This window comes from Talpa occidentalis, unplaced genomic scaffold, assembly GCF_014898055.3.
Source record: "Talpa occidentalis isolate TD23 unplaced genomic scaffold, MPIMG_talOcc4v2.1 talOcc4.3, whole genome shotgun sequence".
NCBI lineage: Eukaryota > Metazoa > Chordata > Mammalia > Eulipotyphla > Talpidae > Talpa > Talpa occidentalis.
In genome coordinates, this window is record NW_023603184.1 from 6,164,077 (window position 1) to 6,181,595 (window position 17,519).

The 17,519-nt window shown below is 48.3% G+C and overlaps 1 protein-coding gene across 2 annotated transcripts in view; it reads left to right on the top strand.

Moving 5' to 3' along the window:
- SYT13 (synaptotagmin 13) overlaps positions 1-17,519 on the top strand; it is a 69,386-nt gene that overhangs the window by 21,303 nt on the left and 30,564 nt on the right. The window contains exon 1 of one of the 2 annotated variants that reach the window (XM_037522404.2): positions 8,729-8,951. The exons of the other annotated variant lie outside the window; for it this stretch is intronic. Within the exon in view, the coding sequence (XP_037378301.1) occupies positions 8,769-8,951 (183 nt within the window). The 5' untranslated portion in view covers positions 8,729-8,768. Of the gene's footprint in view, positions 1-8,728; positions 8,952-17,519 lie in introns of those variants that run through there. 2 annotated transcript variants of the gene reach the window in all.

A 17,519-nucleotide genomic window follows, 5' to 3' on the forward strand; every position in this document is an offset into this window, starting at 1 on the left:
TGGAGCTAGTTCTACTAATAGCAGTTTTCAAAATTTCTGTAGAATATTTTGAGATTTTGCGACTAAGAAAACTAAGAATTGAATGAAGGAAAAATAACAGGGAGTTCTTGAAAAGGAAAAAAATGCCAAAATTTAAAATTCAATCAAAAAGTTAAAATATCAAGTCTGCTAGCAGATAGAACAAAAAGGCAGAGAGATGGGAAACATGAGAAAAATAAGAGACATGAAAGATAGATCCAGGAGACACAACTTCTGACTAATAGGAGTTCTGGAGAGATAATTGGACAGTAATAATATTTATTACTAATTTAATAATGATTATTGTTATAAATGAAGAGAACAGAAGCATTCTCTAAGGCTAAAGGTACAAGTATTTGGGTCAAAAGGGCCCACAATGCCCAACACAATGCATGGAAAGAGACCCCATACCCTGTGCCTAAACTTCCCAACACAAAATGTAAATAGCAAAATCTTGGGAGCTTCCAAAGGAAAAAAAAAAAAATGCCGTCAAAGTAATGAAATGCAGAATGGCATCAGAAACACTAGGCACTGGAAAAAATTATGGAGGAAAATGTTAGAAATTTTGAGAGAAAGTGATTTTCAAGATAGAATTTTACATCCAAGTGGTTAATAGAACTTAATAGTCTGAAGGTCAAGAGGGGAGGGAAAGATATTTTCAGACCATTTGTCTCCCACACACCTTTTCTGAGGAAGTTGCTTGAGGATGTGCTCCAGCAAATACAGTCCTTTCTTGGACTAAACAAAGAAAGTGAAAAAATGTGATGCAAAATTTAGGAGAGTGATTAAGGGAAGTCCTAGAATTCCAGCTACAAACGTGGACCTGGAGAGCACTTAAGGTCCAGTGGGAAAGAAGGAGGTGGAGGATTCCAGGAAGGAGATACCTGGAAAAATAGAGAATTGGGAGAGTTTAAAACATTGAGCAAATTTGCATCACATGAAAGGATGTTTCAATCAGTCAATGCCCAGTAAAAGTAAGGCAACAAACCATCGGAGAACTTAAGATTAAGGAACATAAAACTCCTAAGAGGTGTCATGTAGAGATGAAGAGAATAAACTCAGAATCAAACCACCTGGCAATTTGTAATTTTTCTTCATGGTGTTTTATCCATGGTATTACACCTTCTCCTAATTCGAATCACTGCCAAGTCTGTTGATTAATATAAAGTTTTATAATGATATTGATGACAATAAACATCTTGCCATCTATTTAGCACTTAGCAATCTTCAAAGTGCTTTACATGGGGCCTCCCCAGTAGTGCAGCAGTTGAGCGCTGGGTTGCGAAGATGCCCGCGGCCTCTGCGGCGCCAGTTCGATCCCCGGCTGCTCCCCGGCCACTGGAGGAGGGTCCCACATGGCGCACAGACCTCTCCTGCCGCCCGCTGCTCCCCTCAGCAGTGTACTTCGGTCCTTCTGCCTGCTCTGCTCCTCGCTCTGGCTCTGGTGAATTCTCTCACCCTCCCGCACTTCTGACTGTACCCAGTGCTTGTATGTAAATAAATAAATAAATAAATAAATAAATAAATAAATAAATAAATAAAGATAAATCTTTAAAAAAAAAAAAGAATTACAAAGTGGTTTTCACTGATTATTCTATTGTTTTCACAGTAATTCCCCAAGCCTGCACTGGGCTCTTTGCTTTGTGACTGTAGGCTGTATTGCCTTTGCTTGCAGACATCCTCAGAGTCACCAATTTGGTTTTGCCTCTGAAATGACTTAACCTGATAATAAATTTCCTTTAAAAAGATCTCCCAATTCCTCTTGCTCTTTCTGGAAATCCATCTTAATTTGACTGACAGGAAAGGGGAACCTCCCTTGCTCCTTGAGCCCTTCAATAACTGGCCAAAAAATAGACTCGAGAAGTTTGGGGGTAGGAGAGAGCCTGAACTTGGAGTTAGAAGTGGGGGAGCTCAGTTCAGCTTGCCACAATGTTGGGGTGACCTGGGCAAAGTCCTTTGCTCCTTCAGACCTTGGTACCCTTGACTATAAATTGAGCAACCAGTCTCTGTTTACAAGTAGAAATTCCACATAAAACTATGGGGGAGGAAATTTTTTTAAATAACAATTAAAAAATGCTTCTCCAGGACTTTATAACCTCTGGTTTTCCTTTCAGCCCTAACATTTCAAAATCATGGTAATAATTTCCAACAGTCCAGTGCTAAACACATGCCAATTACTTCACACCCATCATATAATTCTGTCCATTCACAGATGTCAAAACTCCCAAGATAAAGGCAAGACAAAGTGTTTGCTGCAGGTTCCCCACCTGGTTCCCTGTGGGACCCAGATCTACTCCCGGGCAGACTGGTGCCACCACCCTCCAGCTTGGCCACCACATAGTACTGCTGCCTGGCCACGGGCCCAGGTGTGACACAGACCAGGGAATCCAGCAGCTCCAGCTCACGCTCCTCCCAGTCCTTCAGTTCTGGAGCAGTTTATTTTTTTTTAAAGATTTATTTATTTATGCACACAAGACCTGGGGTATAGGCCAGAGATCTGGGGGGTGAGAGGATTCACTAGAGACAGAGTGGGGAACAGAATAGAAGATTGACCAAAGTACACTGCTGAGGGGGAGCCAGGAGAGGTCTGCCACACCATGTGGGTTGCCCACTGGCGGGCCGGGGATCAAACTCTGTGCTGCAGAGGCTGAAGATTGCTTCATAGTGCAGTGCTTAACCCCTTGCGCCACCAGGGAGGCCCCTCTGGAGCAGTTTAAATAGTGCCAGGGATTTCCAGTGCTTACCTTTTGGGTGGCAGTAGGGATGACAGTGGTGGAGAGAACTTGCAAAGGGGCTTTGCATGAGCAGCAAAGCTTCAGGCATGGGTGGAGGTCTACAGGCAGGGCTGTGGGACTGGACCAGAAACCTTCCTGTCCACTCATCCTATTCCCTGAGGTACTATTCTGAGCCAGACATACCTCAGGGGACAACACAGGACCATCTCCCTGCCTTCTTGGGGCCTGGATTCCAAAAGGGAAACATACAACATCAATAAGACAAAAGTACAGGTAAGGAAGAGTATATGAAGTATCACAGGTGCTAAAATTAAGGCAGGAAAGGAGCACTGGGAGTTGGTCATAAAGAGGCAGAGGCGGCCTCATAGTCAAAGGAGAGCCCTGAAGTGAAGACCTGGGGAAATCTATTTCCCCAATGTCCACTAGGTGGCAGCATCCTCCACTGGTTTCCTCCCCAGCCGGCCAGAAGTCGGTGCCCAAGAAGCTTGCTTCAGTCTGAGGCTGTGGGAAACCTGGGGTACTCAGCCCACCTAAAATGCTGGTTAAAATGGGGAATCCCTGAAAGGATGCATAAAGAATCCTTGGGTTGTGGATGTTGTTCTGTTTCTTGATAGGAGTGTCGGAGACACCGGTGTGTTCGCTACATGAAAATCCACTGAGCTCTACCTGTGAGTGCCCTTTCCACCTGTATGTTACACTTTAATAATACATTTTAAATGACATGCATACCTTAGCATTTTATTTTAATCTAACTCCTAGTTTTCCTACCTCTAGCTAATTGAGATCTGTATCATCTTTTTGAAGTTTATTAAATACATGCATGTAGAAAAAAATGTTCTGAGCCACGTCTGACATGTAGAAGGCACTTCATAAACACACCCACGATGCAGCATCTGATCTCTGGCATCACTTCTCTGCAGTGGAGGGAGAGTTTGGGAATCCTTGCTTAGCAATCTGATGGCAGAATCCTAGAATTTTATGTTTTTATTTCATAAAATTTCAAAAAATTTGTATTTTACAGATAACCCACTCATACCTGTTTCAATAAAATTTCTAAAGGCAACTGATCTTTATGGCTCTTTCTACAATACTCACTTTATTTTTCATAAAACTAACCTCCTTCATACCTCTCTTTCATTCCTTGCCATATTAATTAAAGTATATAATTCAGTAATGAGATCACTGCGACAAGCACAACTCACCTAAGTGAAAACACAACTCAACAGGCAGGGGTGGAAAGGTGAGGGCAGCTAGACAGGGGCCTGCTGGCTGTGAGGCTTCACCAGGCTGTGGACATCAGGCCACAGGTCTCCAGACCAAGGCGGCGCTGTGGCCCATCAGTGGAGGTTGGATCAGAGATCTACTATTCAACTCTTCTCCAATTTTGGGGTCCCCAAGATTGAGTCTTACATGATTATTAATGGGCTGGTGTACCTGTCGGACATTGCCCCAAGTGCTAGGTAAGATTGCAGATCCTGAGCTAGCTGCCTCTGATACAGGCTTCCTAGAGAGTTCAAGTATCATTGACCTTTGGGCCTACTGGTCAGTTAGCTCGATGTATGACATATTTCAAAACTTAGTGGCTCAAAATAACTCATAATTTGAATTTAGTTCATCAGTCCGTGGGTTGGCACTTGGCTGGGCTCAGCTGGGTGGTTCTTGTAGATTCGCATAAACTTGGTCATGTGTCTGTGAGTAGCTGCCAGTCAGCTGTGTCGCTCTGCTTCTGGGAATTGGGTAGCTGTTGGCTGGGAGATGGAGGTCACCGGGCTGCTTCACATGTGGCTGGGCAGGATTCGGGGACAGAGAGTGGGAGCAGCCAAGGTCTTTTCAGGCCTAAGCTCTGAGTTGATACAGTGTCATTTCCATCACAGTCTATTAGCCAACTCAAGTCACAATGCTGGTCCAGGTTAAGGAGTGAAGCAATAAACCTCCCATCTCTTTGAAAAATCATATTGCAAAGAGATAAGGACACAGGAAGAGAAATAAATACATCCAATTTTGCAAACAATATACCTCACTCATTTTACAAATAAAGAAACTAAAGCGCAAACAGGTTAAGCTGCCTAATCTTTCTAGCATCTCCCAGCTAGTAAGTAATAGGGCTGGAACAACAACTACCTGTGGGGCTTGTGTACCTACTCTTTCCGCCAGGCTAAGCTGCTTTATTAAGAAATTAAAGAATAGGGCCTTCCTGGTGGTACAAAGGGTTAAGACGCAACCTATGAAGCTATTCGCAGCCACTGCAACACCAATTTGATCCTTGGCCAGGGAGCTACCCACATGGCACAGCAGACCTCTCCTGACTCGCCTGCTGCTCCCCTCAGCAGTGTATTTCAGTCAATCTGCCTGTTCTGCTCCCCACTCTGTCTCTGGTGAACCCTCTCACCCCCTACACCTCTGGCCTGTACCCTACCTAGTTCTTGTATGCATAAGTAAATAAATCTTAAAAAAAAAAAAAAGAATCTGCAGCTAATGGGATCATTTCAGTTGTGAATTAGCAATAGTTAAGCATCTTCTATTTATGCAGCACTATGCTCGAGGTCACCCTCACATCTCTGTGAAATAGAGACAATTGTCCCGATTTTATAGATGAGGGCTCAGAAAAATCATGGTTTCTTTCCAATGGATCCTCTGACAAACCACACTCTCTCTGGGCTTCGGTTGGTTAAGTGAAAGGATTCCACTAAGTGATCTCTGAAATCCTTCCAATGTTAAAATTCAGTTGTTCCCTTTGTTTATATTCCTCCCTCCTGTTCTGTACTATTTGCAGGCACCATAAGTATTTGCTAAATCAGAGGGCCTTCTATATTTGAAATCCTTTTCTCTGGGGTGGGGTGGGGGGAAGCATTTTAATATCTTAGAAATCCAGAGTGGATACTCAGAATATTTAAACATTGAACAAGTCAATCACAATAACAATCACAATAACAATGGTGACATTTCATCAGGAGGCTGGGGAACCTGCAGAGCTCCACTCCTCAGCCTTCTAGAAGCCACCCCAAACCTCCTGCTTTGTGTGCCCTTGGCAGTCTGGTGGCTGCAGAAATTCCCATTTATTTACAGGCTTATCTCCAGACTGTCTCAGCCGATCCACTTGGTTGGCTCTGTCACTGCTGTTCTCAAAAGAGATGATCTTGTTTTTCACAGGAGCCTATGGATGCTTTTTCTTAGAGAGTTGTCATTAAAGGTTACTGCCTAGGCCACCCTGGTGGCGCAAGGGGTTAAGCACTGTACTATGAAGCAATCCACAGCCTCTGCAGCACAAGTTCTATCCCTGGCTGGCCAGAGAGAAACCCACAGGGCAAAACAGATCTCTCCTGTCTCACCCGCTGCTCCCCTCACCAGTGTATTTTGTCAGTCTGCCTGTTCTGTTCCCCACTCTGTCTCTGGTGAATCCTCTCACCCCCCAGATCTCTGGCCTATACCCCAGATCTTATATGCATAAATAAATAAATCTTTTTTTAAAAAACAAGGTTACTGCCTAGATACCACTCAGAAACCAAAGTTGCAAAGGTGGATGTAACAAAGGTGACCCAGAGTCCTTTTTGACTTAACTGGGCTCCAGGTCTCCTGAAGTCTGTCCTAGCTCTGCTATGGGTCTCCTGTGTATGAGGGGGTGAACAACAGGCTGCTCTTCTTGGGCTGGGGTTCCTCTTCCTGATCAGAATGAAGGTCACCACAGCTGCTGTCATCCCAGTAACCATGGTAACAGTAGACCACATGACAGGTGTCTGAGCCCCATCAGACAATGTCTGATATTAAGTGTTTTTCATCCCTCCCCTCACCCCCCCAAACCCCTGCACCCTAATCTTGTTAAATGGCATTGAGGGTCTCCCAGGGGAGCAGCTCAGGCATGGGAGATCCAGACTCACAGCATTAATTAAACCTCTTGTTTCCCCAGAACATTTTGCGCTGCCAGACCCAGGAGCCAAGAAAAATCTCCCAGGGAAATTTTTATGAGAGAGAATGCTAAGACTGAGATGCTTTGGCTTGGCGTTAGGCAGCAAATGGGGCTCAGTAGGGAAATGTGCCTGGCATACAGCAGGCACAAAATAAATACCTGTAGAAGAGTCAATTTAGTCAAATGGAGCTTATATAGCAAACAGGATTCCTTCCAAGACACTGGAAGTTCTGCACAAGAGTGTCATGTCGGTCATTGACCCCTTTCAGCAATTATAGTGTCTCATGTATGCACCCCTGGGAGGAGGGTTCTAGAGATATTAGCTTGTAAATGAGTGCTAAGTTCCTGGGAATTACTGGGGCTCAGTGGTTGGGAAGAGGCAGAGCTGGGTAGAGGGGAGTCTGAAGGGATGGTGACCATATCACAAAGGGTTTTGGGTCTAACTCCAGGCTTTATCCCTGGAGAAATCAGGTAGGTTTTATGCATTTGAATAACAGCATCCGCTGTGCTTTCAGAAACATCCTGTTAGAGGCACTGTAGGGAAAGGATTAGAATAGACACGATATTTTAAATAGACAATAGGTTCTCAAAATTCTGAAATAGGCCTTAAGAGAACTGGTAGCTTCTGCTTCCTTCCTTTTAAAACACAGTTGCCTTGTTCTAAGAAGCCCCAGCCACATGGAGGAGAACCAAAAGGCCGTGACACCCAGTTGTACACCCAGCAGCTGCCAGCGCCAATTGTTTACAATGTGACATCTTGGATATTCTAACTCAGCTAGTGGCAGTCCTGGGAGAGATCATGTTGAAAACCAGCCAGCTGAGCCCAGTCCCCCCACAAAATCATGAGAAGCAACAGAATAATTATTTTAAACCACTAATCATTGGGAGACTAGTATGCAGGGGTAGATCTTGAGAGAGTGGGGGAACAAGTGGAGGTGACATCTGCAGCTCAGCAGAAAGGTCTACCTGGATGGTCGTGACTTCTGGAATCATCAGCTTCAAGGAAACTTAGAAGTCAAGTCAGGGATGAAATCATCCACGGCCCTCTCACACATGCCCGGCACAACACATGTTTTTGACTCAAATGAAATTCTCCCCACAATGAAAACCACTGAAAATCGCTGTTTTCTGATCTAAGACAATCCTTCACAAGCCGGGAAGTTTAATTTTCCCTCGCTCTGAGCGTACAGCGATTATTCTCCCCTCTGAGTTCAAGTGTGGCTGCCGCCTTGAATAACTTTTTATCCTTCCACGTTCCAAGTCCTTCCTTGGAGTGTGACTTGTGGATTTGGAATCTGCAAAGTCGAGACTGGGTTCCCAATAACTGGGGTTTCCCAGCTGCCCCTCACACGTCTATGCCCTCTGAGCCTCGGCTTGCTCATCTGTAAGTGGAGATGAGAACACAGATCAAATCGGTCATAAAGGTGAGCTTTGTTCAGTCAAGGCCAAAGGAGCTCGCACCTAAACAGACCAACTGCAACTGTCTCCACCAGGACATTGTACAGTCTCTACCCCCAAACCCCATGAATTCTCTATACCCCCTACCACCGCCCCAGCGAAGGCCTGGCGAGGCCAGGAGATGGACACCTCCAGCTTTGTGTGCCTGAGCTGCTCCCACAGGAGCCAATGCTGTGACCCCTCCTGGGGCAGAGAGGGTGAGCAAAGCGTTAATTAACAGTCTGGCAAAATCACCCTCTACCCAGAGGGAGCCCCGGGCCTGGGTTCCAGCCTGGCCTGCCCATGGCCACCGTGCGCCCTGGCCACCTCCTACCCTTCGTGGGCCAAACGCCCGCATACTTAGAGCGGGGCAAGTGGCCCGAGACACCCCTAAGGTTCCTCCCACCCGAAAGGCCCCGGCTCCCGCTGGGGTGGGGGGTCGGGTCACATGTTCGTGGGGAGGGGTGCCGCTTGACTGGTGCCGAGGACGCACCAGCAGACTCGGGGCCCGCCTCCTGCCCTGACGTCGGCGCGGCCGCCTCCCTCCCCGCCCCTCCGGCGCGCGAGAGCTGCGGGGCGCGCCCGCACCCCGGGAGCGGACGGGCGGCCGCCGTTGGGCCGGGCAGGAGAAGGCGCGCGGCGGCGGGACCAGCCCCGCGCGGGGAGCGGGCACCATGGTGCTGTCGGTGCCGGTGATCGCGCTGGGCGCCACGCTAGGGACGGCCACCAGCATCCTCGCGCTGTGCGGGGTCACCTGCCTGTGCCGGCACATGCACCCCAAGAAAGGGCTGCTGCAGCGGGATCGGGACCCGGATCCAGAAAAGGCGAGACCCGGCGTGCTCCGGCCAGCCCAACAGGTGCGCGGGGGCGCGCCTCGGCCTCGGGTGCGGAGGGGGGGGCTCTCGGGCTGCAGTGGTGGGGAATGGGGTGGGGGGGCGGCCCCTTTTGCAAGAGTCTGGCGGGGAGGGGGACAGAACAAGCAGCGAGCACCGACTCGGGGGTCCGACTGGCTCGGGCTGGGGGAGCGCGGGTGGAGGACAGTTGGAGCCATGCTCGGGAGGGCCGAGAGCAATGGAGACCGCCGCGCTGCGGGAAGAAATGGGCAGGGGTACTTGGCTAGAAGGCGGGCTGGGAGGGGAGTTGGGGGGCTGGGAGGGCCGTGGGAGGGGGCTGGGAGGAGTGAGAGGGAGGCTGCGAGCAGAATCTGCCGAGGGCACTCAGGGGAAATGTGGGAGGGGGCGGTGCTGGCCTGGGGGAGGGGATTGGGAGGGCCGGGGAGATGGTAGGAGGAATCCAACAGAATGAGAAGCTTGCAGAATTGTGGGGCAAAGAGGCATGGGGGCTGTGAGAGGGAAGAGAAGGGGGGGCAATTGCCGGCTGGTGTAGGGAAGGGGGGAAATCCGCCACCAAAAACCAGAAACGGGGTGGCTGCATTCCTGGCGGGAGCTGGGGGCCTCGTGGGAGGGGGCGGGGGCGGGGCCCTGGAGCAGGGTGGTCCTGGGACCTGGACCGGCTGGTGAATGTGGACAGGCTTGAGGGACCCTGGCCCGCCCCCACCCAGCAGCCCTCAGCTCCAGCCAGCCAGAGGGCCTTGCTATGGCCTCCGGGAAGATGTCTCTGAAGGTGCTTCTGGAGACAGGCGGGCTTTTCTCCCGACCCACGAGCCCCTTTGAGCAGGGAATGGGTGGTGATCCCCATTGTTCAGTGGAGCAGAAGACATCAGGGCTTGAGGTTTGGACAGACTGCCCTACATAGACAGGACTCCAGGAGGCCTTCCCTATGGGGAGGTGCAGATGTCCCTGGAGGAAGAGGGAGGCTTGAGTGATTCAAGGAGCAGACCCTGGAGAAGGGGAAGACTCCATGGCGCCTCAAAGCCCTGGAGATTTCTTAGAGAGTTCCCAGTTCCAGGAGGGGAATTACAATATGGTGGCTCCACCTTCTTCCAATCAATTATTCAAAGCTCTGAGACCCAGTTGATGGGGACTGTGTTAGTCACTGTCTGGGGAGGGTGGAGAGGAAACGGCTGCTGTCCTTGAGACACTCACAACCAAGACAAGTGACATTGACATGGTCAGAAAGAGGAGTCCTCTGGGCAGTGGCATGTGGGAGGCGGAACTATCTGGAAATGAAACGTCTGGCAATGGGAATGCCCCAGTGGAACGGGGTGGGGGAAGGGGCTTGGAGGTACCTCCTCCAGAGGCTGTGACCTGCTGCCACTCTCTGTCTCTCCAGACCTGCCCACTGAAGGAAGAGCCAGTCTATCTTTCATGCTGTTGACCCTCCCTTCTAGCTGTCCCTTCCCCACCCCAGAGAACCACTGGGGAAGGAGTTGGTGTAAAGGATCTCTGGGCTCCCTTCCAACTCTTTATCTTATTGACAACCAGTAGCCCACACACTGGCCCAAATCTGTTAAAGACAAACTGGATCCTGCGTCTCTTGGGCTGAAAATCCTCCACCACTTCTCATTAAACTTGGCACAAGTCATAGCAAACCATTAAGTGGCACCATTCTAAGTGCTTTACTTAATGTGTTTAGCAACTCCATGAAGGCCATCCATGATGACCCCAAACTTGAAGAGGAGGAAGCTAAGACTCAGAGAAGGTGAGTGACCTGCCCAAGGTCACACAGCAAGAAAAGTCTTAGAACCAGATTCTAGCCAAGCTGGCCTGGTTCTGGAGTCCTTGCTATTAGCCACCACACAGCACTCCCTCCCTTCTTGGTTGACAGGCGTGTCCACCACTCCGTCCAAGTTCATGCCAGCTTCCCTCTTCATGAGCAGTCTCAGCCTCTGGAGTTATGATTCTTTTTAAATACACCAACCCCTCCCATTTTTCTGATGTTCACACAGATGGTTCCTGCTCATCCTCTAGATTTCTTTTTAAAATCTGCCCTTCTCAGGGAGGGTTTTATCTGCTGCCACGTGTAACAAAGCACCCTCTCCCTATTACTCTTCCTTCCAGATCCTTTCATAGCATTTGTTACAATTGGATGGGATCGTTCCTTATTTGCCTACTTTTATAATATTTGCTCCCAGTGCCAGGAACCAAGTAGGTGCCCAGCAAGCATTTTTGACAATAGACACACCCCAGTGTCCCCCCCATTAGTGCTTATTGTCTGAGTTATTTCTTCAGGGGCCCTGTTCTTGCCACCCTGTGCTAGCTCAGGAGGGGTGCAATAAGCATTTGTCGATCCATGAGACCCACCATTCCCCCTTTCCCACACCTGCTTCCCTTGGTGACAAGAATTTGCGCAGCGGGGGCAGAGTCTATGAGCTTGAAGGTGTTGACCTGGGATCCTACAGTGTTGACTTGGCTACCATTGTGTTCTGGCTGATTCAGTCCCTGACCCAGATAAAGTAAATAGAGAAAAGGCAACACCTGGCATTTCAAAAGGCGGTTATGGTGGTGCAGGGGGTGGACTGGGTTGGGGGAAGTGGAATGGGGGTGGTGGTGCAGGTGACAATAGGTCACCTGCCTGTGTTGACAAGGAGGGAAGACTCTATGAAGATGCTCCTTGAAGTGTGAGGGCATGGGGGCGGGGAAACTGGGTTCTACATTCCTGTGGCCACTGACAATCGGGCACCTACAGGACACAGAGGGAGAACACAGAGGGAGTGCCACCCGTGTCTCCTGAAGTCACTAGATGTAGTTGCAGGGAAAATTCCTTGCATTTGCAGACCAGGCCCGGGACTCTGATCTCTGGCCCCAAATGGTTGGGCAAAGTTGAAGTTTGTAGTGATTTTAAAAAATGTTTTGAAGTTTCCCCAGGGGTTCTTAAGTTTCCCACAGGGACCCCCCATCTTCAGGGCATCCCTAGATAGAATCTAAGGAGCTCATGATCTGGAGAGCAAAAACTTATGTCTTTCTTTCTGCTAACCTCTAACTAAAACTTAGTACTTCCTGTAAGTAGACATCTGAACGCTAAGCCGTAGAAGGATCAGCCAGATCTGTGAGGTTGTCCCCAGGGAATGGCCCAGTCTCCTAGCACATACAGCTGTTGCAGACATCTATGCTCATCTCTAATTCTAAATGATGGTGCTTATTAAATCCCCTGCTCGAGCCTCTTAATTAATGAATGAATAAAGAAACACACACAGGGCTGTTTCACAAACTGATTTTATTAGCGATTCCTTTGTATTCCTTTGTCTCTTATCACTGCTTTTTCAGACATTCTGAGAAAGTGGCCATGGACTTCTCCATAAGGAGATTCGTGGGACCCAAAAGGTCAAGAACATCCACTAAGTGGGAGACAGAAAAGGGTGAGGGCCCTCAGGCTGGAGGGAGCAGGGAGCCTGCCCTCCCCTCTGCTCAGCACCCTGGAACCTGGAACCACTCAGCAGGGGATTGGACTTGAGCTTCAACATTGCACTTTTCTCCCCACGGGCACCTTAAACGCATCATCTCAAAAGCATCTCAGAGGTCCCCAGGGGAACCCTGGTGCTGTCCCTTGGAAGTTAGCATGTGGTCCAGGCTTCGGCCAATTTGCTTGACCTCTTCTTAACCACATCCCTTGCCTCACTGCCCCTTAAACCAAACTATAAAACCCCTATCCTGCTTCCAGCAGAGGCGAGGAGACCAAAGCAGCCTGCAGTGGCACAGTGTCTTGGTCCATTCAGGCTGCTGGACCAAGACACCGCAGACCAGGTGGCTTATAGACAACAACAATTTATTTTGCATAGTTCTGGAGGCCGCGAAGTTCACGATCAAGTCTCCAGCTCTTTCAGTGTCGGGTGAAGGGCCACTTCCTAGGCATTTCTGATGCCATCTCATGTGGTGGAAGGGGCAAGGGAGCTTTCCAGGGGCCTCTTTAATAAGGGTACTAATCCCATCCCTGAGTGTATGACATCACCACCCAAAGGACCCTCTGCTAATACCAGCACTTGGGGGGTTAGATTTCAACACCTGAAGACAAGAGTGGGGGGTGGGAGTAAGGGGCTTAGGGGGGAAGGAAGCAAACATTCAGGCTGTAGCAAACACTAGAAGATTGATTCTAGGCTTTTATGAACTAACATCAATGAGAACTGAATGTGTATCAAACAATACAGTTGCACCCCATGTCATGCATAGGGCAGTGGTGGGCCTGCAGGTGTGGCGGCAGCCCCTGGAGGTAGCCTGTGCGTGTAAGCTCTTACACCATCCAGATTTGGGGGGGTCCCACATGGTCCCACATGGTCCCACATGGCACAACCACCTAATCACGTTTCTCAGAACGTGGCCCCGTCACTACGCATGCATGGTGATGTATGTGGTGTGGAGACTTTCCCGCCAGGGTGGGGAGTGAGTCTTTCATTCTTCTGTAACCTTGACAGTATCTAGCGGGATACTGGGCGTGTGATGACTCTTCCACATGTATATTTGGAATTACATCATCACAGTGTGACATAACTAGAGCAAGGGAGGTAAGACAGCGCCGGGGGTGGATGTTAAGGTTCCATTCCCACAAAATTTGAAATCAAGCCCAGTTTTTTTATGGTGTCGTGGGGCAAGTGATGACGGGTGGGCGGGGAGAGCTGCTGGGATTTGGTTGACGCTCTGCCTCTGGATGAGGTGCTGGCTACCATGGTGTGTTCATTTGGTGAAAGAATACTCTTTCAACTCCACATTTATGCTTTGTGTATGTTTCTGTGTGTAGTTATACTTTGGACTAGCTTTTGTGAAAATCTGTCATATTATGACAAAATGTGGGTGAACATTAATTTAGTGTCAAGTGAGTATTTTTAGAACTGGGAGGACTTTGGGGCTACAGTCGAGAGATGTGGCCTTGTTGTACTTCCACATGTCCTACCTCCCTGGCCCTGTGTGCTTCCTGCTGTCCCATGGCCACCTCCTCCTTGGGACAGGGGACCTCGAGACCATCACTGTAACCCCTCAGAACCCCCCTCACCTGTTCTCCTCCTTAGACCTCTCAAGCAATACCCTGTCAGATCACTACCTGACTTCATGCCAGGAAGAGCCAGGGTGGGTCAGAGCCCAGACGCTGCATCTCGTTAGCTGATAAGCTCATTCATTGAAAGTTAACGAGCCTGTGTTAGGCACTGGGAGACAGCAATGAGCAGACAGGTAACAGACAAGGAGCCAGCAGGTGCTGGAAGAGGTGACAGTGCTACCAGGGCAGGGTATTGGGGGGTCATGGAAGCCCTTAGGAAATTTGTCCCTTGAGCTGACCACTCTACTGAGGGCACCCCTGCACCCCACAGATCCTGGGGGCCCCATACATTGCTAACTCCACTCCTGGAACTGATCTGATTCTAGACTGCCATCAGAGAGGCCCTCCACAGAGTCTTTTTTTTTTAAGGTTTAAACTTTCATTAGCTGGAAAATTTGCTATTTTTTTTTACATCATTGTTCATTTTATTTATGTATTTATTTTTAAATATTTTGTTTTATATAATTCTTATATCATTTTTCATATTTGTACAATGTATGCATTTTCATTTTGGTTATATTCCCCATACAGTTGCAACCCCCCCTTATTTTGACTCTAGTTCTTCCTCTCCCTGCCCTCCCTAATCCCCCCCCAAGTGTGTCTCTGGCTTATAGTTGCTTGTTGATTTTGATTATTACTTTGCATTGATTAGTCTTTTTCCTGGTCCCTTATTTAAGTTTTCTAGATTCCTGCTATGAGTGAGACCATCCGGTATTTTTCTTTTTCTTTCTGACTTATTTCGCTGAGCATGATCCCTTCTAGCTCCATCCATGCTGCTGCAAACTGCATGTGTTTATCTTTTTTGATTGCTGAGTAATATTCCATTGTGTACCACATCTTCTTGATCCAGTCATCTATTTTTGGGCATTTGGGTTGTTTCCATATCTTAGCTATTGTAAATAGTGCTGCTATAAACATAGGCGTGCAGGTGCCCTTTGAAATTACTGTTTCTGTGTCATTTGGGTAAATACCTAGGAGTGGAATTGCTGGATCATATCCTCCACAGAGTCTTGACCCTTTAAAGGACTCCTTTCTCCTGGCTGGCAAACTCTCCTATTTATTTAAGTAAACAAACATAAAAAGTAGGCCCATTTCCAATAAATAATAGACCAATAAATAATAGCAACAGTTACACTGTCATTTATTGAATTATTTATGTGTGCCCCTCACTATTCTAAGCACTTTAACCATATTAATTTTATCTTCATGATAACCCTATAAAATATGCATAATTATTATTTCCACTTTACTGATGGGAAGAGTGAAACACTGGATGCTTTAAGTAATGTATTTAGTAGCAGAACTGAGAAGCAAATTTAAGAAGTGTCATTCTTGCATCGTTTTGCTGTAGATGACCGGACTGAAAAGTAGAAGAAAAAAACTAGATAAAATCATATAAGCCACTATGTTCCCCCAGCTATGGCCTAAGAGGTCTGCAAATATACATCTTTGCAGGTCAGCTTCTGAAACCTTCCCCAAAGCTTTATATTGCTCCTGCCCCACACATCCATCACGCTTCAGACACTGGGTGCCTCCAGAGAAATTTCACACAGTAAACATGTTTGGGCTGGTTGCTTAGCAACACGGAAGACAGTATGAATTTTTCATCAGCAAATTAGCATAGATTATTTCAGGGAGATGAGCACACACCCGCTGGAAACACAGGGCCCTTTGAGATGCTCACAGTGTGGATCCTGAGTCTGGAACCATCAGTCCCTTCCCAGTGGCAGGTCCTGGACCGTCCTGTCTCCCCCTCTTCCTGGTTTCTCCCTGGGCAGCATGTGGACCATCCAGGGGCATGGCTGTCCTCTGCATGGGTCGATGGTTCACTCATATCTTTTGTTAGGTACATCCTTGGACACTTCCAGAGATAGTCGCCCAGGTGACCCAAGTGGCTGAGATGCAGGTGAGGAATAAAGAGCCTATCAGACCACAAATGAAAAAACACCTGAAAGAGAAATCAGGGCGGGGGGTGGTGGGAGTAAGCAGGAAGGGAGAGAGCAGCTGAATGGGCAACAGCAGACCCAGAGGCAAAGAGCAGACAAGAGAGAGTGACTGGCCATCCTGAGAGGGAGACCAGCAGGAGGCAGAGCATCTGTGTGTGACCCTCACACGCTGTTTGACCTGTGGTCTCCCAATAACCTGCCCTGGCTCCTGCCCCCTCTGGCTCAGTGTGATTGTGTGCACTACTCCCGAGCCTGTTTGCTCACAAACGCTGGGGAGACCCTGCTTTAAGGATGGAGGAGAATAACTTCACAGAGACGGGTTTCAAGATCTAAAAGATTTGCTACATACAGAATCAAGACACATGTACATACAAAGGTTCCCCCTAACCAGTTTGGTAGGAAATAATGTCTTAGTAGGTGTCTAAAGGAAAACAGATGAAAGGGATCAATTTATTCCTCCTACCTTCCTTCCCTCCCTCCCTCTCTCTCTCGCTCTTCCACCCTTGATTATGTTTATTGAGCACACACTGTGTACCAGCTACCACACTTGGGGATGAGGAGACTGTATAACTGTCCCCTCAAGTAGCTTGCACAAGGGACTTGTTCCCCAGTCTGCATGCAACTAATGGCATAATAGGGGAGAGCAGAGTTAATGGAAGAGCACAAACAAATGCAAATGTGTGATGGTGTTGTGAAGGGAAAGTTGCTTATGAGAGTGTGAGGTGGGACTGACCTGGTTAGAGAGCCAAGGAGACCTTCCTGCTGGCAGCGACGGCCTAGCTGCAACTGCAGTCAGAGTGGAAGTTGGCCAGGGCCAGGGGTGGGATATGAGGAGCTCCTGACAGAGGACTGAGCCGTGCAAAGGTCCTGTGGCAGGAGGAAGCCTACCACTTAAGAGGAACTAAGGAGATACCATCGTGCCTGAAGAGAAGAGAGCCGGGGGCCTGATGTATGCTGAGGCTGGGGCAGGGGTGTCCAGGGGCCTGGGTAAGCAGGACAGTGTAGGCCATGCACGGGCTCATTCGTTCGTTTCTCCATTTGGGAATCAAACTTTCATTAATGCATATGTGGGGGCACTGACATAATAATATATATAAATTATTAGGATAATATAAATGCTATCGGATTTTGAACACATTTATTTTTATCGATATTAAAGTCACATGAAGTGAACTATGCTGAAGGGTTCAAGTCAGTAACAGGTGGCACACTCACACCCAGTCCAGCTACCCCCTCCATCTAGCTCTAAAACTCATCGCCCCTGAAGACAGCTCTTACCCAAAAAAGCAGACACCCTGTGTTCCACGCTCCTCCCCCAGCCCCTGGCAACAAGCTGTTTTCTCTCTTTATGGATCTGCCTGTTCTGGACATTTCCTATCCTTGGAATTACAAAATGTGTCCTCCAGTGTCTGGCTTCATTCACTGAGCATCGTGTTCTCAAGTTTCTATCCCTGTGGCCGCCTGTATGAGCACTTTATTTCTCCATTCCTCCGAGTGGCATCCCATGAGAGGCCCACGCCTCACTTTCTGTATTTCCTTCTTCCCCTAATAGAC